This window comes from Thermobia domestica, chromosome 13, assembly GCF_964235325.1.
Source record: "Thermobia domestica chromosome 13, izTheDome1.hap1.1, whole genome shotgun sequence".
In the NCBI taxonomy this organism is placed as follows: Eukaryota; Metazoa; Arthropoda; class Insecta; order Zygentoma; family Lepismatidae; genus Thermobia; species Thermobia domestica.
Genome location: NC_137466.1, coordinates 82,944,374 through 82,967,635, shown reverse-complemented (window position 1 = coordinate 82,967,635; position 23,262 = coordinate 82,944,374). Strand labels below are relative to the sequence as shown.

General features: G+C 33.3%; 2 protein-coding genes across 2 annotated transcripts in view; one reads left to right on the top strand and one right to left on the bottom strand.

The window, feature by feature from the left end:
- The window catches only part of LOC145668275 (leucine-rich repeat and WD repeat-containing protein 1-like), an 87,624-nt gene extending 82,931 nt beyond the window's left edge, over nucleotides 1-4,693 (bottom strand). The window contains exon 1 of the mRNA XM_081735982.1: nucleotides 4,430-4,693. The gene's annotated coding sequence lies outside the window, so the exon portion shown is untranslated. The remainder of the gene's footprint in view (nucleotides 1-4,429) is intronic.
- Nucleotides 2,543-3,511, top strand: LOC145667661 (uncharacterized). The gene has a single exon (XM_081735118.1). It carries the CDS (start codon nucleotides 2,543-2,545, stop codon nucleotides 3,509-3,511), a length of 969 nt encoding a protein of 322 aa, XP_081591244.1.
- Nucleotides 4,694-23,262: the final 18,569 nt, after the last annotated feature.

Sequence of the window (23,262 nt, the reverse complement as noted above, 5' to 3'; positions counted from 1 at the left end):
CGGGGTTCTCCCGTTTCCTCCCACTTTCTTCATTCCACCATCATCACCGTCTCCTTTAGCCTAACCGGCATAACCGTGGGACGTAAAACTTAAAGATTTCATTTCATTTTCATTTTCATGTCCAAAATTATTGTCGCATGTCTATAAATCTGTTGTTGTAGGAATATAATTTGATAACGAATTCTCCCGGTATTTCTTATAATGTTAGTATGTGTATAATAAGCAAAGACATGTATGTGGTAAATTTCATGTAAATAAGAACAATAAAACGAAAATAAAACTTTCTTGTCCATTTAGCAACATTTTGTTTTACTCACTCTAATTTTCGTATTTATAATTCTTTTCCTATGAAATTTACCACAAATATACATTTCCCGATTATACACATAGTATCAGTATTAAAAGTACCCCGCAAAATCATTATCAAATTATATTCTTACAAGAAGACAGTAATAGACATGCGACAATAATTTTGGACATGAGTGTACATCGTTAGTTGTCTTCATTTTTTAAGTTCCGTTTTCTTTCTAAATCACTTCAAGTGCAAGACTTTTTTTTTTCGCTAGTAACCTCACCTTATGATACGTACAAGTAAAGTGAGACATTCACCAAAAACAAACAAAAAAAAAAAAAAAAAAAAAAGAAAGAAAGAAAAGAAAAGAAATAAATAGCTGCAGGCACGTGTAATGTTAGATGCGTGGTATTCGCAAAAAAAAAAAAAAAAAAAATAATTTAGTATTTGTTGCCAGGGTAACTCTATTATCACTGGCATGGTACTGTAACTTATCATTTAATATTAGCAATGTCCGTTGACTAAATACTAGCCCGGTTTTTGAAATGATGTTCGGGAAGATAAACCGAAGTCAAATAGCAGTAATAGGTGAGACAATACTAAGACTATCTGCAGCATACCAACAAAATGTACTCAACATTATAGCCTATTTGTGAGGTCCTAGAAAGGATAATGACTCCAGCTTTCTGAATTTCTCGTAACCTTCCTTAGATAACCTGATTTTCTAGTCAGTAAAGTGTTTTTCTTTTGATTTTCCCTCAGTGATTTCGGTCGCTACTTTGCCACAGAACCGAGAATATTTATAAAACAAGAAGTCCTTCTGATAAGGATTGTGAACAGGGAGGTACGCAGGGAGTGGGTTCTGGGGGTCCGGATCACCCCGAAATTTCGACTTTGGTATAAATTTAGCCTAAGTTTAGGGGCAATTTTAGGAATTTTGATATAAAATACCCTCATTTTGAGTTTGAACCCCTCCGAAATAAATTCCTACGTACGGTACGCTACTGATTGTGAATTATGCGACCACCCCCGCCTACTTTACATTGCTTTCAAGCTCTTTACTACTTCTTTCGCATAGGCAAAGTATCAAAATACTTATAGTCTTTACTGATGAGTGATAAACATAACCGTGATATACTTGATAAAAGAAAGACAGAATTTTTATGCTGAAGACGTTCAGTTGATAGAAAAGCCATCAACATTTAGGGTATTCGGTGCACTAAATTACAAATCAAAATCTTAAACTAACAACTTATCTAAAAATTTAATTAAAAATCTACCCAAGTAATGAATGAAGAAAATTTTGTCAATAGTTTCAAAATTTACAAATGACATTTAACTTTGTCCGTTCCCTCCAGGCAGCTAAATTTTCGCCTCGATTTTTCTTCCTTCTTGCAGAAAGATAAAGGCCGCTCTTCTTCCTTTTCTGAGATGGCATTTTCCTAACGATTACTTTCTTCAAAGCTGCACAAACACAGTGCGGAAGCAAAACAAAAACACACTATGCGTTCGCCCTGGAATTCGGAGATTACAAACCTACCAACAGAGGAAAGGATTCCCGAACGTGACATAAGCAGCCGATTTTGAACGAACTGAACTCGTATTTCGCGCCTCAAAGAAGCTGAGTGAGGCAGACTGCAAGGAATAGTATCACTCCGCGCTGACGTCAGAAAGTGGGTGGGTCTATGCTTGCAGCAAACGCCGCCTATGCTGGCTAGATTTTTTTTTAACGTACCATTTTCTTTTTTACGTAATAATTTTGCTAATATGCATTCAAAATAGATTTTGATTTCAGGAACGTTTAGCAAAAGGAACAATCTACAAATCCCTGTTTTTACTTTTTCTTTTACGCAACAATTTGTTTCTCTGGTGAAGAGTAATTGATAGACAAGCTGTCAATTCGATATTTTATTAATACTTTTATTAATTAAAGTTATTTTACGATGCTTATTGGAGGAAAGAACTACAGACAACTGTTACATACAATTTAATCTATCTAACAAAAAAAAAGAGCACAACGATATCTCACATGATAAGAGAATTAGAGCGAAAATATATTACCATGGATTTAAATGGCAATAGCAAACTTGGACAGAATGCAATAACTCCTCTTAAAGCAATGGTAATTGAAGTATGCATCTTTAGGAAGGTAATAAAAGTGAATTTTGTATTTATCTAACGGAAGAAGATGAAGAAATATTAATACAACAAATCCAGTAGTTAGTCATTCTGAGTTACTCGTTGTGAGATATGGCGGGCTCGTGTGTTGGATGTGACATTTCTATTTTGAACTTTGTGCGCAGTTACGTTGGTAAAGAAGATCAAATATTAAGTTTTCTACATAGACACGGATTATTGAAGTTGAGGACGGAGTGTGGAAAATGCAACAGAGATTTAACAATAAAGAAAACTGGAAATACTTACATATTTCGTTGTGAACGTCGTGTACGCGGAGTGAAGTGTCAATGGAAGAAATCAGCTGTGAAGGGTACTTTCTTCGAGCAAACAAAGTTAACCCTGGAGAATGTTGTACTATTTATTATATATTGGTGTAAAATACGGAAGGATAGAGAGAAAATAATTTCCCACGAACTGAAACTTAGTCGACCTACAGTCGTCGATTGGAGTAATTATTGTCGTGAAGTATGTATTGACTGGGTATTTAAGAACTCATCAAAAATAGGAGGAGTTGGGGAAATAGTGGAAATTGATGAATCAAAATTTGGTAAAAGGAAATATAACAAAGGACGAAGAGTGGAAGGACAGTGGGTGTTTGGAGGTGTTCAGCGTGGTAACAGATCGAAGTTTTTCTTAGTTGCCGTTGAGGAAAGAAGTAAGGAATCACTGCTAACCATTATAAAAGACAAAATATTGCCTGGCACAACGATAATTTCTGACTGTTGGAAAGCTTACGACTGTTTAAATGATGAAGGTTACAGGCACTTACGTGTAAATCATTCCATCGAATTTGTGTGTACAGAAGAAAGTGGAGATGTGTTCCAAACAAATAAGCAAATATTGAACGGTGAGCAAGTGGCTGTCCATACTCAAACAATAGAAGGTAGGTGGTGTTCTGCAAAGTACTCCGTGCCTGCATTTGGAAAGAGGAAACAACACATGGAGGGCTATTTAGCAGAGTACCTTTTCAGATGTACGGTGCAACAAGACAATGTGGTGCACAACTTTCTAAAGGCAGTATCCAGTTTATACAAACCGTGAAGGTAAGTGCTAATAAAAAAAAACAAAGCTAACTGGGTTACTTTCCGCAGATGGCGGCCTCAAAGTACAAGGGCAAATCTAACCTAACCTAAACTAACCTAATATTATTAGAAATAAGCGAAAATTTTATCATTTTTTCGAAAATTATGCGGGACCCCTACACTAATATAACATAAATTAACCTACCCTAAACTAACCTAAGGTACCCTAAACTAACCAAATGTGAACAGAAATTACCAAAATTGTAACACTTTTTAGAGAAAAGAGCTGGACCCCTTCTGCTAAACATAGGCCTTATATTTTTTCAAGGATATAGTATACATGAAGCTGCATCAGTTCCCGAAGGAGCAGGACACTCATACTTTTAGGAATTATTCATTGAGTATGTACGAACTTACAAAGAGGGTAACAAAGCGACTTTTATTTACTTATCGACTGATACGAAAATAAAAAAGAACGTACCTGTACTTTATCTATGACTGTGTGTGTGTGGGGGGGGAATTTAACACATATCGCATGTCTTGTGTACATGGATACTTCTTACTATTGCACTACGTAGAAAATTTATGGTATTTCATGTAGAAGTGGTAATAGAACACAGAAGAAACGCAGATGAGGGGGTTCTCATCTATACTATTACCCTTTTCAACAATTATTTCGAGTGGTGCGCCTAAAGTAAACCTGCACGAAATTAAGTATTAACATACATTAAAGAACTGACAGTTCCTTTATCTATGGTCATAGCGGTGCTACATATGGTATTAATCTTTACATTACGTAACTTTTAAACTGTTAAAAAAAATATATTTGTGTATATAATAAAGCAAATGAAAGTAAGTTTGTTCATAGAATTTTATGTTTAGAGCCAGATACTTATATATGGCGTATTAAAGTAATTAACTAATAAAAGGTACTTACATCTGAAACTTATATTTTCAATTTTTCCTATGAACACTCCCGCCTAAAACAGGAGTTATACAGAAACGCAAAACGCTTCGTTTCTGTTTTCAGGATTGGAAACTTTTACTTCGAATATAAAAGTCAATAAGAGGCGAAATTGGGAAAGGTACTATATCAGAAAAATTGGCACAACAAATCTTTGGAAGAAGGAAACGAAGATAGGAACGAAAGATCAGAATGGCACTTCGCCATTTTTATTACGGCTGCAAACAAAGTATTTCTTGGTATAGATCTATCCTATTAGCAGCGTTACTTTGTTTTGTTTGTAGACGCGTCTCAAAAATGGCGCAAAAGAACGTTGCCGCTGTCTTTAAAAAGACATCGGCAATTTACAAAGGTAATTAAACGTGTAAAATGTAATGATTTGATAAGTGGAAATATGATAAAAAGTTATGAGTACAAAGGTATAAGACATGGACAAAGTAATAAGTAAGATAAAGTAAAAATTACGTGAAAAAAGTAATGTGACAATCGGGAGAGAAGTTCGAACAGTTAGAGAGGGTTGAAGGCCAAGATGGACAGGGCAAAAGGTAGAGAAAAGTGGGAGTGTAAAATGAATAAATGGATGGAAAAGTGTTGAAAAAAGAAGGGAATGTATGAATGTGTAAAGGAAAAAAAGAGTGTAAGTGTAGTACATATATATATATATATATATATATATATATATATATATATATATATATATATATATATATATATATATATATATATATATATATATATATATATATATATATATATATATATATATATAGAAAGGCTCACTCAACCATCGTCCTCACAGAGCACACAAAACACGATGCACTCGCCGTAACGGCCACTGTCAAACTCTCCGTTATACTTTTAATGGGTAAGTTTATTGCAGGAGGGATTTGTTTCATGAACTTCTGGAAATCGCATGGTTCCGAGCCTTGCCCGAGACGAAGCGATCGTAGCAAGGCGAGTAACATCGAGAATTAGGCTACCGAACAACGAGAGACGCGGGCGAATTCTGTACTGTGTGTTTCAGATGTAAAGCATCACGGGCAATAGTCAATGGTGCGCGATATTCCGCGCGGTGTTGCCGGATCATGGAATCCCCTTTCCCTTCTCGCTCTTCCTCCAGTTGAGATTATGACACATACATTGGCAACATTATTCGCAATGTAAATATACTATTCCAGCAAACTCAAGAATTTTGACTGTGCATCCTAGAAGTATATATAGCAATTAAATTACTTACTTATTAACTTTTCCAATGGATATGCTAAACACTTGTCTTCAACACTACTTTCACTATCGTCTATGTCAGTTAATATTTCGTCATTGTCTGAATCTGAGTCTTGTAAATTTATTATCATGGGTTAAAAAAAAAGTAAACAAAAAATAATTCTTCGAGCCTGATTTCGTAGCACTTTATTTTTTTTATTTTTTTTTTTTAAAGAAAGCTCCGCACTTGTACTCGGTTTGCTTAAAGACATTGTCAACTATAATTTTGGAGAAGAAACGAACTACCACGAAAGAAAGTAACCCAGACACTGATGAATTCTGCTTATGCTAGAAGAGAAGTTACGTTCCAACACAACTAGCACCTTTGTTTCCTTCTCAGTTTTCATAACAAATAACATTCGTGCGCTTGGTCTAGGTCACACAAAAACAATCCGTCTGATTCCTAAGCAAGTCCATATGATCGAGTTTGTTTTGGGTTACGATAATTTACGACACCATTCAGACGCCTGGTGCTTTTGAATCCCTGCTGGAGGAGGAAAGAGGGAATAAGTGGTCGCATATATGTAAGGTAGTGAAACGTGAAGGAAAAAAAAAAACATACTGCGTTTTTTCTGTCGAATAAGGAAGAATTTATCCCGAAGTAAATTTCAAAACAATATTACGAATTTCCCATACTTTGTTCTTACGATGTTAGGCATATTATATATACATAAATCAGATTCCAAAGGCGTGTAGCCACGGTGGGAAAGGGGGCCCTGTCTTTCCAAACTATTTCCAACTCCAAAATGAGGTTCGTGGTATGTGTTTAATAAACTTATTTAATAGTTAATGCAAATGAGGGACGTTTATAATAAAATATGAAAATTTAAAAAAAGCAAACATCATCAATACGGTTTCTGTACCTAATTAAAACAACTAAAATTAACCATATGCTTTATATTCTCATTTCCCTAACTGGGAGCACACCGTATGAACTCTATTAGATTATTGCATAATAATATCTGAGTTGATATTTTTTCGAGTTTTTTCCCTTTACTATTTTAACCCATATAAATACAAAGTCAGATAAACAGACTGCTATAAACAGCATTTGTTTTCTTATGAATAGCTTATTGATTCATCTACAATTAGGTTTTCAACTCAGTACTGTCAAGATCCGTCTTTTGATAAGGTAGCATCGTGAAAATATAACATGTATATAGTATGTATATGGTGAGTTAAAATGCTTTCATATTCTGAAAGAGATCATTTGTTCTCTTTTAAATGTGTAAAAAGCTTTCCTCCTCCTGAAAGTAATGTTCCCCTAGAACAACCTGCTGGTTAAACCCATGATTATTCTGTAATAAAAGTTGAGTTCTATTTCCAAATTGAAGAAAAATCCACTGGAAATTAGACGCGGGACTCATCGCTCGTTTCACTAATTGTTTTATATGGAAACCTTTAAAAGCGTGTATCATAACAACCAGTTGACATGATTTATCTCAACGCGAAGCAAAATATACATGTTTGCAATAATATGCATAGCATATAGTACTGATTTATGCGTATCTTGCGTGGCGTTGCAGCTCGCAATTTTTGCGAAGGCTGATACGAAATAAAGCCTAAGTCATTATTCGAAGTCACTGAAACTTAAAATTGTTTCAGTGCTTTTCTTAAACAATAAACGTCAGTGACACATTCAGAAACACTCGCATGATATATCTCCAAGGAATGGAGAGCAAGAAATAGCCACACAAGCACACTCCAAAAACACACAGTTTGATGCACATATGCTTATAATGCTTCATGTAAAACAACTCTTTACACACAATGATAATACATACTATAGTACTGTATATACATACTCATACGAGCAGACAGCTATTGGAGCAGGGCTGGCTCAACCATATGTGCATAAGGTACAATAAAACAATTAACTGTGAGTCCCTGACAAACAAACGAGAAGGATTTAGTTAATATTATTGTATAAATAAATTACTAGAGCCCTGGACACTAGCGCATTCTTCAGAAACACACAATTTACGGCAAGATTATGTAACCTAAAGACACGTAACGTGATAGTATGTAAAATACCAAGTACCATCTTTAACAAAAATTCACCTTTGTATCGTATTAGTATTACTTTGTAGACAATCAAAGAAAGCTTGAACAAGATCACTCAATACCTCAAATTTATACGTTCAAAGGAGTATTGTTCAAGACACTTGAACAAGAGTCTCGAATGGTCTTGAAACAATTTTTACACGGTCATAGAGATTTTGAATCATGTTTTATACACTTATTGATAGGTGGCAGTCAAAAACAAGTGACTGAAACTATTAAAACAAATGTAAGCAAAACTGCATACCGATTTAGTTCAGACCTGCGCATGAATAGCTATAATATTAGCATAACTTTCCAAACTTTCTGCAAGACATTTGGAATTTAATAGATTACCGGTATCATTTAGAAAACAAGTCAATTGATTTTGTAGCAACCCCCTTCGAATTTTCACTAAGTATATTGCCCCTTTTACATTAAATGCGTGTTAGGTTAGCTTAAGTTATAAGAGTAAAATGCTGCTTAGATATAAAATCCCTGTACTAAGCTTTTTAAAAATTTGATTCTTAAAATGGCGTACTGATGGCAGAATCACACTAAAAAAGAAAACAAAATTGAACTGTTCCCCAAAATTGTATCACGAGGCAATGACTGACTTATGATGTTATTTATGGTATGGTATCGAAGACCGTTTAAAGAAAAGGCTGAAAAAATATAAATAGGAAACCAAACGAAGCAATGATAATATATATTTTTTCAGCCTCTGGACTTACCGCGCGTATCTGCATCAGACTTTCTTCACAAACCTATCCCATATTTCGTACTGGTTAAGAATAACCCGTCAAAAAATAGTAATTTTACAGTTAAGATGAGTGCGTATGAAAGAGGATTGTTTGGGTTAATTTCCACTGTCGGAACATGCCTTATAATGTAGGAAACCAGTATTTTACGTTTAGTTTAGTGTTACCAGTATCAAATCATTACAAGAGTTATAGTTGAATTCAAATAAGTAATACGATGTCAAGGGTTTGTTGCACTATTCTTATTCTTATGTTTCTTGCATTATAATCTCCGTCGATCACGCGCCTGCTCCAGACTACTCGTACTCTCGCGTGGGCCCCTTTCTATCATCCTGCACTGACACTGTTAAATAGCATTCTCGATTTTAGTGTTTTTTTAATTTCGTGTATGTGGCATGTCTGGATGCGTATTTGTACCTTACCGGAAGATCCTCGTAAAATTAACCTGCACGCATGAAAGCAACTCCTACCTTAAGAATTAACTCCTGAAACACTACGTGTGAATTCCATAATAAACTAATTGCATATTTTATAATAGGATAACATGTAATCATTTCCAGGGTACTTAAGTTTTCGAGCATATTATCAATCTGTACGCATTTTTTATTATCCCAGATTAATAACAGTACAAAACGTCTTATTAAAGAAAGAAGTCATATATATGATGAATGCTTCGTTCTTAATCTACACCCGATATTCTTGTATATTACATTCTCAAATTAATACTTATATCTAACATTGACTCAAAATTTAACAAAAGTTATGGGCATACAAGCACTGCAACTACGTAAATCGTGTATATTATCAACAAAAATACTAACAATATCTTTCAACCCAGATATTAGCTTTTGTTTATTAGTATTATAAGCACACTGAACATCAGTTAATTATGGAAAAGAGTAATAAAAAGATATTTATTCAACAACTGCCGCTCTGTCTAACGACGCCATCGTGGTTGTTTTGTATAATCCTGCACTCAATTCGAGCGCTAATTGGCTATTGAATGCTCTTGAATTGGATTGTTTAGAACAGGATCGAAACGGAATTTCTTGAATGAAACTATTGAATTCAAGACAAAAATGATGTCAGTCCTGACGTCTTTTTCATCAAATAGTCTTGAATGGTCTTAAACAATACTCTTGTTCAAGCTTTCTTGGATCTACAAGCAGTATTACAGTAGTGCAGTACAAAGGTGTAATGAATTGAATTTTGCACTTCAATTTTAGAAGTTTTTAGAATTGAAACATCCCACCCTGGGCTGGATTAAGACCCTTAGAAGCCCTAAGTACTTAAACGATTTTCGTATCCCTTATGATTATATGTAATTCAAAATATAAATAATCCATAAATCACAGTAAGATATGCATCCTTTTTGTACAGTTCCACTTTATTTATATTGGAAAATTGCCTCTTGTATTTTTTTATTCCAGTCTTTGATCAAATCTTTAATCACTGCTATTATCAATCATTAGCTCATCATTACTTTTACTTTCTACAAGGTTGCTATGTTTTTGATAAAGTATGAACATATACCATCGTAGTTATTCTGCCATTCTTGGCAGTTCACTTGTCTTCTTTGCTATTAACAGAGATCATTTTTGCACCAGGTTTTTTCCCCAACTGGGCTTCTAATGCTGGATATTGAAGATTTAGTAAGTTATTATATCATTCTAAAGATTCGCAGGTTAAGTGCTGGAAGCTATATATTTTGAATGAAATAAGTATATTATATGTAACTTATTTTTCCCCTTTATATCAGTAATGCCTTTATCTAAGTTTAGGTTTCTTGATAGAATTATAATTGTAAGTTGTATATTTCTTATTCATATATAGCTTCTTAAATGTTACTATTTTTGATATATTTTAGGTATAGTTATGTAAATTACTGTTTTGATTCTTATTTGAAAAACGTCTTCATATTATTTGATTATGTTCATTTGTATATTAGGTAAGAATTTCCTCAAATTTATATATTTTATTTAAACTTATGTTCTGCTCTTCTTATTTCTATTGTGCTGATATTTTTATAATTTAAAAATTGATTCCAGTTGCTATCTAGAATTGGATGATGAGTTTTATGGAAGACCAGTTGTATGTGGCCAAAATGTAGTTATATGTCAATGGTGCACATATAATCCATGTATTCTATATAGTTGTTTGAGTAAGTTGTTCCTTAGAGGACGGTATACGTTTCTAGAACCACTATTGTGGTTGTAAATAGTAGTTGCTGCAGCGAGAAGCCATGTCAGCTATTACACTATAAATTGTTAAAAAGTTTCAAATTGTTTTAAGCACATTGGTATGCACTATAGTTTGGAGAAAATGGCCCAGACATAATGCCCGAAATCGCCCGTGTTAAACTAATTGTTCTTCAGCTATGAACGTTGTACTATTAATATTATTATCATTAAAATTGTCCACACTAAGAAAAAATTCGTAACACACTGCAAAAGAACTAAAGAAAAACATTTGTATAAAAATAAAATTGAATTAAACTGGAGTTCGAGATGGCTGTTACTACATCGAACGCCATTTAATCTCGAACACCGGACGGTATAATTCGCATTCGAATAGTATGTGATTAACAGTACCAATTCCTTTGTGACACCAACAGGGATATGTTTCCTTTTTTATTCGATATAATTTGTAGGGCGTTAGTGCAGTTCCAAAGAGAAGTCTATAATAGAGAACAATCTCTCTCCTGGACCAAGCCTTGAGCAATTGTTTTGTTTGCTATTTTTAGTTGAATAAATGTTCCAATATTTTTCTCGGAACATTTTGTTGTTAATTTTTCCATAAATTTAGTTAAGCTTTTGTTATTTTTATTATACCTGGATAGAAATTTTGAGGAGTAAGTTTCATTGAAATCTTAATTTCTTCAGTACATGAACTCTTAGCAGCCAGGTCAATTATGTTGCTAATTTCTATGTTGAAATGTGATATCATAAATCCAAATATTATTGAGTATTTTTGTTTGGACATATAAGAATAAATGTATTTGATGTTAAGTATGATACATGTAACTTTGCTATTCCAGTGATAAGTTGAAAGAGCAGTGATTACACCTAGTGAATCTGTACATATAAAAACTTTATTGATTTTATGTCTTTTTATGTATAGAAGAGCTTGTCTGATTGCAAAGGCTTCACCGTCTAGAATAATTATATATATTTTGGTAATAGATATTTTAGAGTGAATCTGCTATATAAAATGCTCCTTTTGCTATATAAATTGCTGCTCCAACGTTAGAATTAGGATATTTAGATGCATCTGTGTATATTAGTATGTGGTCTTGAGCTTATGCTTCTATATGATGTTGCCAAATATTTTGGTAAAGTTGATGTTGAAGCCCTATGTTTTTAATGTTGGTATACGACGGAATTATTGCTTTTATGTGAACCAAATTTACTGAATATTTCCATTCATAGCAAGGAATAGAAGGTAATTTGTGATTATGTTGATAAGTTAATGTATGCTTCGACAATCCAAGGTTTGTTTCTAACATACAGGGTCCTCCTATCAAATATATTAACTATTTTTTATAATATAGTATTTATAGGAGATTTTGCTGTACTGAAGCTATTAATAGTGAACTTATATGTCAACTTTAAGATCTCCAATTGTATTAACATACATTTAGATTCGTTTAATAGCGCGATTTTCGGACAAAATGCTGGGTGTGAAAAAATAACTTTTGCTATATTGTATAATATTTGTTTTTATTATTGAAGAAAATGCTACCATTTAAAAGCTTTGCTTGGCATTCTTGTTTTAGAATTGTGATTAACGCGAACGGTTTGATACCCCATTTTTCGCTGATAAGCTTTTGAGTAGCTGCAAATGTTGTTCTGAATTTTTTTATTAGATATATATATGTTGATTCCAGTTAAGATTTTTGTTGAGATATATTCCCAGATATTTAATATATGGTTGAGATTGTAATTTTATGTTATTATATGATTGTGACCTGTTTCTTTTTCGAGAAAAAATTATATATTTAGTTTTTCCCCAGTTCAGCTCGAAACCATCATTGTGCATCCAAGAAGCCAATTGTTTTATGTTATGTTATATATTATTAATTCCTTTTTCAATAGAGAATGTAGTGGTGCTTAAAATCACATCATCAGCAAATGGAATTATTGTACTGTTCTTCCAATTGTTAATTAAGTCAGAAATATTTATGTTAAATAATATTGGACTTACTTTACTTCCTTGTAAGAGTCCTATGGGATGTTTTACAAGGTTGCGAATAAGAATTTTTTTTTATTTTTATATATACTTTTCGATTTATAAGCGTGCTGTGAACTATTCGAGTTATTTTACCTGAAATTTGAAGGTTTTACATTTTCTTATTAGAATATCCAGAATTACATTGTCATATGCAGATTTTATATCAAAAGAAGTTACTAGTATTGAGTTCCCTTAGTATTGAGTAATGAAAGCTTTATAAATATCTAGTATCATTTGTGGCAAAGCGTCGTAGGTTGAAAATTTCTTTCTGAATCGGAATTTCTGATGATATTCTAAGAACCAATTTAGTCTGTTTTCATATTAGATTTTCAAATATTTTATAACCAAATGGTAATAAGGCTATTGGGCTATAATTGTCTATTAGATTTGTTGGTGTTTTGGACTTTGGCATAGGAATGATAAGTACTTTTTTCATTCCATTGATATATTGTTAATATTCCATATATGATTTATTAACAGTTGAAGTCCTGACTGTAGTAAATTTTTATAATGCTTATAGCAAATTCCGTCAACTCCATTCGCTGTATTACGATGAGTGTTGTTAATAGCAATTTGTAATTCATTCATATTGAAGTCTGAATCTAATTCTGGATAAGAATTACTAAACAAGTAATCTTTCACTAGAAGGCGATTATTATTTACCGAATAGGGAGTTAATTTTTGGTGAAAGAGTTCTATCCAGGGTATATCATGTATGTATAATTGTATGTTTTAATTTGAACGGTAGTTTTTGTATTCCTTCTAGTAAGACCAGATCTTATATGTTGATGTACGTTCTGATAATGAATCACAAAATGTTTGCCACCTTTATCGTTTTATTTGATTGATCTTTTTGGATTCAGCTTTTCTCTTTCGATATTCAAAAAATAAGTTAGGAGTGTGATTGTTGATATAGTTCTTGAATGCTACGTGACAAACGTTAACACTATGATTCATTCCACCATATGGGTTTTCTGATGTTCTGTCATTTTAGTTTAGATACGTTATTGTTTCCGATTTACTTTGATTGTTTAATAACGATGAAGTGGATTTTATTATTTTAAATATATCTGTCGATGATGTTGCAGTTGTAATTTTGTCTTGAATAATTTTTTTATATTCTGTCCAATTGAAATTTAAATGAATATGTTGTAGTTTAGATCTGACACCTCAAAATTTTGATTGTGATAATTTATCAGTGGTTCTAATGTAATGTGTTTTTCAAATATCGGAAGATGGTCACTACTGCATGGGCGAAAATAAGTAGGCCACTCTGTTTCTATATAGTGTGCGTATTTAGTTATAGTTAAATCCGAATCACTGTATGAATTTATGTATATTCGAGTAGGAGAGCCATCATTGAGGAAAATATAATTCAAATTTGTAAGCGATTGTAATAATGCTTTTCCAGACTTGTCATTTCTATTGGAACCCCAAATTTTAGCGTTGGCATTAAAATCTCCTATTATGTAGTCTATATTATGATTAGTATCTAATAAAATATTCCAAAAAATTGAATTTGGTTGTATTTTCGATGGAATATAAATATTTTTAACATCTTAACGTTTTGAATTATTGTTTATATTTGTATATGAGAATGAATGAAACTAAAATCTAAAGTAAATATTTGATAGTTAACATGTTTTTAATACATACTGCTATACCACCAAGTTGATTGATTCGGTAGTAATTTTTAATTAGGTAACCGAGAATTACACCAAGTTACCTGAAGGAAAATGATGTCTGGCGAAAATATGTTAATTAATAACTGAAGGTAGTGACCTTTTCTGTATACACTCTGTGTGAACCACTGAAGTATTGGATACCATTTTATTGTATACCGTTGATAATAATTTCTATCCATGTTCGCAATTTTTTTATTCTAGGTAAGATTGTATATTGTTGAATATTATTTCAAGATGTGAACTGTTTCTATTTTCCAGAGTGGAGTCAAAAAAGGTGTAAGACATTTTTTAAATTGTATCCATTATTTTTTGTTTTTGTAGGTTAAGTCTTTCGTGTGGTCTTTGATTCATGATAATCTTTTGAGTTGTTGTAGTACTAGTATTTGAACTCGATCGAGATGAATAAATAGAAGACTGATTTGTCTTCTCCTTGGAGTTTGACAATGTGTAATCATTCGCTGTGAGCTTTTGTTTCTGTATATTTTGATCTGCTGAAAGTTTTCTTTTATAATGAAAATCTTCTTTTATTGTGGGAACGTATTGATGATGTTCTTCTGAGTTATTCTGCAGACTTAAGTTTTTTGTAAAGTTTGAAGAAAATGAGTTTGTTCTTTGTGAGGTTTGCCGTAGTACAGTTCTAGCTAAATTGAAGCCTGAATTTGTTGCAGTATTTGTTCTTGGCATTCTGTTGTCAGTTTGCTTTCTTCTTCTTTTTTCTGGAGAAAGGTCTGAATGCTCTTGTTGAGGAGTTACCAGCGGAGGTATGTTTTCGTATGTTATTGCCGATGAGTAAAATTTATTTAACGGCGTGAAATTAAAAGTTGGTTGAAAAGAGGAAGGACGAGGTACATTCCTACCTAGGGTTTCTGTATTATTTTTTCCGATTGTAATTTTCTCCCTAGAATGTTGTTTGCTTCATTGAAGGATATTCTTTCTCTGGCCATGAGTTCCATGATGTTTTGCTTACGTATTCTTTCCGGACAATGAGGAAAATTCGCAGCATAATCATTTCCACCGTTGACGAAATGTAAAGGATAAGAACACGAGTCCTGCATGTGATTTCCACCACATTTTATGCATACAGACTTTTGGGGACAGCAACTTCCCCTCCTATGGCCAAATTTATTGTAACCATTTAAACATTGTCGAATTGTTGGGATGTATGTATAAACTGTACGTTTGATGTAATAAAGGTTAACATCCAGCGGAAGGACTTGTGAGTCAAAAGTTAATATTACAGTAGGTGTGGGTTGTAACTAATTTTTTAATTTTTTCTATAGATTCTTCTTGCTGAAGTTACAGAAACGTTACATTTTATGTCCTTTAGTAGATCATTCATTTCAACCTTTGTATCTATTCCTTTTAGCACTCCAGTTGACTAGATCACATGGTAAGGAATAAAAGCTTCGCAATTATTTTGGAATAAAATAGGATGATCTAGGAAATTGTTGGCTTCTTTACCAGTTCGAAATGGTATTTTGAGAAGATTTTTACCTATACTGTTTATATTCTCTATTCCAGGAATTTCTGCAAAAAATAATTTTCTTCTTATACTCGTTATAAATTTGCGCCCTATTTCTTCATTATGAAATTTTTGAAATACATAGTACGGAGCTAAGTAGTGTGTTTTATATTTAATTTTTTCTAATTGATATGCATTGTTATTTTTATTGTATGTCATTTTGTTATTTTCCTTTTGAAGATGAATATCTTCACTTGTATTTGATGTAATTCCTACATCCACATTGTTGTCCTGATCTTGTTCCGAAGATGGATCCCTATTGTAATATGTTTCCATTATCTCTATGTTTTGTTTGTCATTTTTGTTATTCGCTATTTGTTCATCCATTCTTTTTAGTGATATCTATTTGAATACATAACATGCATCTTTTATAAGCAACAAATAATATTTAAAATAAACACATTAACGAACACTGCACAAAGAAGCACTAATGATTAAGGAATAAGTAAAATAAGAACGTTCTCATCGAATGTGATGGAAAGTTCCAGAACTTTCAGGAGGAACACTTCAACTATTACAAAAATTTATATCTTCTATTGATGTAACTTATTATTATTACTCGCACTGATTTGTAATTATGTTTGTCTATATTTAGATAACACTTGTTTAAGGTTGACACTGATTAATAATATGAAACTTCACATTGTTTACATGAACAGGATGAGATATCTGGCAGGCCACTTGCTGCAACTGAGAAGTTTATATGCTCCACGGCCTTCCGCTAACCTCTTCGTCTTCATCTTCACGTACGATTTTTCTGTTTTTATATCGTCCATTAATTGTAGTCTTCTTCGGACCTCGCTCTCTTTCCTGTCAGCAGGGTCGGATTAAGCAAGGGACTTAGACCTGGACCTCCAGGTGGACGGGGGTCTCCACTTTGATTAAAATCTCAACTGGCTGTTTGAACAATCATCATCATAAGGTAAATTATGACCAAAAATATGAAACAAATTTCTTCGTTTGCTACATCTACCTTCGTAAGAAATTAGCAAAAATCAGTTTAAAAAAAGATCGAATATAGTGCATGAGAATCGTGATTCATATTTTCTTATCGAATAGAAGTGTTCTGATGCCTCATGTATTATGGAATATCCAGTTCCAATCCGACAGAAAATGTATTAGGCAAAGTCAGCAGGGGCCACATATTTTTTTGTAGCCCTGGGTCCAGAGCCGTAGCTAGAGATTTCTGCGCCCGGGGCGAAGTAGAATTCGGCGCCCCCTACACTCACCTTATCAATCATTATATATATATATATATATATATATATATATATATATATATATATATATATATATATATATATATATATATATATATATATATATATATATATATAGATATAGATATATATAAATAAAAGAAAAGCAGCTTTTGTTGTTATGCTATGCTGAATTTTTATTAATCTTCTTGGAAAGGCATTGCCATTGCAAAAACCAAAAACGATCATTATGTATCCTTTTTCAAATAAAAGCTGTTTTCAAGTCTCTTATTTTGGACTTTTTGTTAAACTTGACAAAATTACCTTTGGTTGTCTACAAATTCACTAGAACAGTTATGGAAAGTTACTACTATTTACAACATTTCATACTATCGATAAGAAACGAAATTTCAATACATTAAAAACTATGTGCTTCTAAATTGTTCGAAATGGGTGACAGTAATAATTTCCAATAATCATTGTAAACTTTTTAATTTTATTCTGTATGTGACCACATCAATAACATTTTAATTTCGATCTCTTTACGGTAAAGAAATTTTGTGAAATGTAGTGGAAATTCAGAAGGAGCCTTCTTTGTGAATTTCTAAATATTGATCGATGGAGGTGAAGAATATGTTCAGTGTTTGTACTTAAAATCGAAAATATACTTTGGCTACTACATATGTCTGAAATTATAGTAATTAATTTGTTAATGAATGAAAGTTCCGCATTTAAGGTACTTATTATTAATTAACATATTAAAATACTCTAACACGTACATATATAAAGAATGTGTGTACTTATGTTTTGTATGTATGTAGATAAAAACATCACACAACTAGACACGTATGCACAAAATATGCTGGCGATACAAATAATTGATGAAAAATGACCCCAATAAATTCCTCCAAATTGGAAGCATTCGATATGTCAATGGAATTTAAAAATAAATCATTGGTAGTGATTAGTGTCTGAAATGTCGAACTTCTTAGGGATAAGTTCTGATTACTTCAGCCCCTATTCTACAACTGTTTGAAGTTCGAAAATATTATTGTTCCCCTCGTTTACCTTTATTTTTAACATTCCCGCACAAACAGCAGCTTGAATGTGTCTCTTCACTCTTCTCACTTTCATATCTTCATTCTCACCGTCACACAGTGGGGCCAAACCAGGCAATTCTTAGCAAATACTCGAAAAATGAAGTAAAAGATTGACTCGATATAATTTGTTATAATGAAACCTTAATAATGTACACATAAGATAGTGTGCAGGAAAAGACGTGATAGCAGTTTACAATGAACTCATGGGACGTATAAATTTGGTTATCCGCCGAAGCCGGAAAGGCGCTGCTTAGTGACAGAAGAAAGGAAATTGACTTTGAATGCGACTATTCCTACATTGCATGTAGATATTCAGTGGCTGGTAAAAATGGTGACACGTCCGATATGTATACCGACATTCGTTTTGTATATTTAGAATGTTGATGTGATGTGTAGTTAATAATCATATTTGAAATTATGCTAATATCTATCATATCCCTATGATAATCCCCTACTTACTTTCATATTTGGAAAATGCTGTGGTACTGAAAGCATATGACTATAGTCAAACGATAGAATGGCGTTTTAGTAGAAAATATGACATAATATGTCTGTGATTTTTTAATATGTCGTAGCGGAAACATTGTTCTTACTGTACGCAAAGAGAAAACCTGCACATATTTGCTTTCTTGAGAAATATAGCGCATGAAAATGTTTGAGGAAAACCGCATTCTGGATGCAATGCTGCTTTTGAATTGAGCTGGAATGAATGTGAGAGCAAGTGTTAGGTTATTAGACGTGTGATCCCCATGCACGCAGTGACAAAGTTGAATATAGATCGATTCTGGAATTTTGAACCCAGATCTCGTTGGGGCTTCGCCCCAGGACCCATCTTGTTTCTAACATCTAGTCATACTTCTCTGGCATTCACTAACAGAACTAAACTCTAGTCAAACGTATTTGATTAATGGTGGCGACATTTTGAAACGCCAATGCTAAACCATCTATGGCCTCTAAGATAGAACCATATTCAAAATGGTGTTGATCAATTCAGTACTGTGTTTTTTGTGATGCGTGCACAGAAGTGACATTGGAATCAACTGTAATGAGCCTCCGCTCGCTCCAGCTCAGAGTGTCCCAATCAAACCCTGAAATGAGCTCACGTAATACACGATGCAATATATGAAACAACCTGAACAGGTTACTGATGCTTGTAAATCATAATGGGCCTTATGCAGAGTCGTTCTGACGCTTAATTAGTGCCATACTCAAGAGTTCGACTAACGTATGTTTCCTGCAATAGTCAGGCTTTTAGTATGACGCTAATCATACGACAAAACGACTCTGCATAAGGCGACATATGTTCAATATATCTGATAATATATTCATATCGAGAACTTGTGATGAGATAATTTTTATGTATTGAAGCGTCCTTGCATCTTCATTGTCATAACGAATCCTCCACAACTTTGAAATAATTTTGAGAAGCAAGAACTTCTCTTCAATTTTATTACGCTTCAGTTGTAAAATGAATAAGTACACTTTTTTCTTTCATGCGTAAGAATGTAAGCCAATCGTAAATTGCCAAATCAAAGCATATTGCCCATGCGTTTGTTTATGCCAATCACATAATCTGTTATATAATTTAGGCGCGAATATAAGGAATGTTTCCTTTTATGATGTAAAACTCTGTTTCTGATGAAATAATGTCGAAATAACATTATTGTAGCCACTGCACACACCGAAATAATTGGTTTCCTTTCAATTTTCTGCTTCATATTGCGAATTCTTATTTTTGCCAAGAATTCAGTGCTTTGGCCCCACTGTGCGTCGAGATTAATCCGATTGGGTAGAAAAACGTTTTGAACTAAGCAAACTCATCACTGTCAAAACACCGAACACGACTTTGCTCGTTTCTGATTATGAAAATGCTCCTGCGTACACTATAAGTCATTACTCGGCAGCTTGTATACCACATGTCATTAAGAATTCATAATTCATATAATTTCATATCATCTACAATAACTCTTTAAGTAATAAGTAAAAACTTGTTGTGACTTATTTAAACTCTTGGATTGCGAGCGAAGCGAGCAAGAAAATTTTTAAGAAATCTACGTATTTCATTAATAACCGACAGCAATATTGATCGAATAGGGCGCCAATACTTTCTGGGGGCGACTCGTCTTTTACTCATGTCCAACACCACTTTTTCTCTCTCCTTGCTCGTCCGGCGCCCCCTTGCTATCAGCGCCCGGGGCGGGCGCCCCGCTGGACCCCCCTTAGCTACGGCTCTGCCTGGGTCTCCAGATGGGTTAATCTGGCCCTGCCATATCTTCTAGCAAGTCCCTCATGATATAGTTCCTTCTTAGCCTATGTCCCAACTTTTTTCTCTTCCTCTTCTTAATAATATTTAAAATTGTTCTTTTTCCCCCACCATTTCTAACATCCTCTCATTCGTTTCCCGCTCGACCAACCTAATGAACATGTACAGACATTTAAATTTCAGATATAGCCCTATATTCAGAATGATTTTTGGTTCCATTCTAAAAAAATCTTTTTGACGAAGTATGAACATACACAGACATTTTGTATTTAAGATATATAATAATTTAGAATGAATTTGGTTCCTTTCTAAAATGATTTACATTGTTGATGTTTGTTTCATTTATAGGCGTGCAGGGAACAAGAAATTCTTCTATGGTTGTACGTTGGTTCATTGATAAAGAACTGAGTTCTAGTGCGAGAAGTCCCTAGTTTGTTGTGGATAACATTGTGTCAGTGATTTCCTCGGTGATCTTCCGTTTCCTTCACATTTTACTCCACCAATTCTTAATTGATTTTTATTAACTCTTCGTCTAGTTTAGCGTCAACGGCATAATCGTGTGACATTAAATTAGAAGTATCATTTAGTATCAAAAGTAATCTGTAGAATCAATAGTTCGAAATTCTGGAAACATCAGCTATTATTTCTACATAGAGATGAGGATATAAGCAGAATTCCAAGCTTTAGCAAGTTTTCGGGTTCAGATTTTCCTGAAGCTAGAGTGAAAAGATACTGCGGATAGGGGTTGATATCCAGTATCATAATAACAGTAAAATTAGTTACGAATTTCAAAGAATAACATAATTTGAATAAAATGTAACCTACTTAAACAAAGATCAAAAATCAAATTGTGTCGAAGTACCTGTAATTATAAAAAAAGTCATTTGACAATTAGCAATTACTAGTACATCATTAATTATATAAATAATAATTAATGATTTCATATTTTATTTGAGAATCAACCTTATCATTATCTTAATACAAAATCAACCTTGCGTTTTTCACTTTCGAGCTTCGAAAGGAGAGAAGAAAGTATGGTGGTTGCGAAAAAAATAGATTTCAAGATTTTAACGGATTTACATGTTTCGCAGTCTATAGATATCAAAAAAGTGATTCTTCGACATCTTCCAGTCTGTTCGCTCTGATGTACTCTAACACCCCCTCTCATGTCATATCGATAACAACGGTCTCCTTAGAAACCATAGTAAATATATTAACCGTATGTTGGTTAAGGCTGTCACATCTCCGAAGAGAGACCTTCCAGAAGAAGGGTCTCTACGATAAAGATTATATGAGGCGGTCGTTAGACTGTGAGAAGAAGAAAGAAAGAAAGAAAAGAAAGAGAAAGAAATGAAGAAAAAGAGAAGAAGTATAAGAAAATAGAAGGAAGAAAAGGTATCAAACTTATCCACATAAAAAAGTAACCTTGAAAGAAAACATTCACAATACAATTCCGTAAAGAAAATTAGTTGACTATTTTGACTATTAACTGTTTCAACGATCACGCTATCTTCTGTGCTATGCAGCATTGAATATATCTAGATCATATTTAAATAAAATAATAATAATAATTAGATATTGCTTCATAAGCAGGCACGTAGCCAAGGGGTGGGTCCGGGGGGTCCGGACCCCCCCCTTCGAGACCAGAAATAAAAAAAAAATTAAGGAAGGATGAAACAAAAAGAAACAAGAAATAGGAAGAATCAGCGTTAAAAATAAAAAAGCTAAAAATAAGTTTTCATCATCGCTTTTCTGCAGTATCAAACATGTTATTTTAGAAACAGTTTTCTATTGCTGCTTTAACTTGTCATTTGGAACAGACAGCAGTTGACGGAATAATAAAAACAAAAAGTTATGTGGAAAGAAAGTTCTAGTAACATTTGATTCAACAAAAAAAGGAACACAGATATTATAAAATATTTTACAAGACATTATTGGATGCGTACTTTTTTTTTTAATAGTTGAGGTCATAATGTAAGGAAAATTGTTATATTTGGATGGACAGAAGAAGGAACGTAGATATCGTAAAATCTTTTTTTTTGGGGGGGCGCGGTGGCTCAATGGTAGAGCGTTCACCTCCTGTACTTGGGATCTGTGCTTCGATACCAGCTCGCGCCGTGTGGACTTTGTGGTGGACAAACACCGTGCTGGGTTTTTTCACGTTTCCTCCCACTTTCTTCATTCCACCCTTTCACTCATCTCTCATCATCACCGTCTCCATTAGCCTAACCGGAATAAACGTGGGACGTAAAAGTTAAAGATTTCATTTTATTTTCATTTCAATTTTTTAAAAATATTTTTTATTCGAGATTTCTTCATAGTTTGTTACTAAAATACTTACTAACATGTCCTAATTTTAAAGTCTTAACAAACTAATATATGTTCTATTAAATAGTTTAAATTGATCAAGCCCGTGGTGTGATAACAACAATATTTCATTCAAAGTCCCCCCCCTCCTTCATTACGAAATCCTGACTAAACGAACCAATATATGTTACCAGTAACAAAGTTTAGAATAGTCGAACTCTGGTGTGATAACAACAGTATTTCATGTCTCGGACCCCCCCTATTACGAAATCCTGGCTACGTGCCTGTCATAAGTCACATTGATATTGTTTCCAGTGTGTGTCTACTTTCATATAGACCCTATAAAAAGGGAGGGCTGCTAGATGCTGGTTCAAATCATTTACTATCGAATACTCTGTAGGAACAAACATGGTCAATCCAAATCACCACATCAACC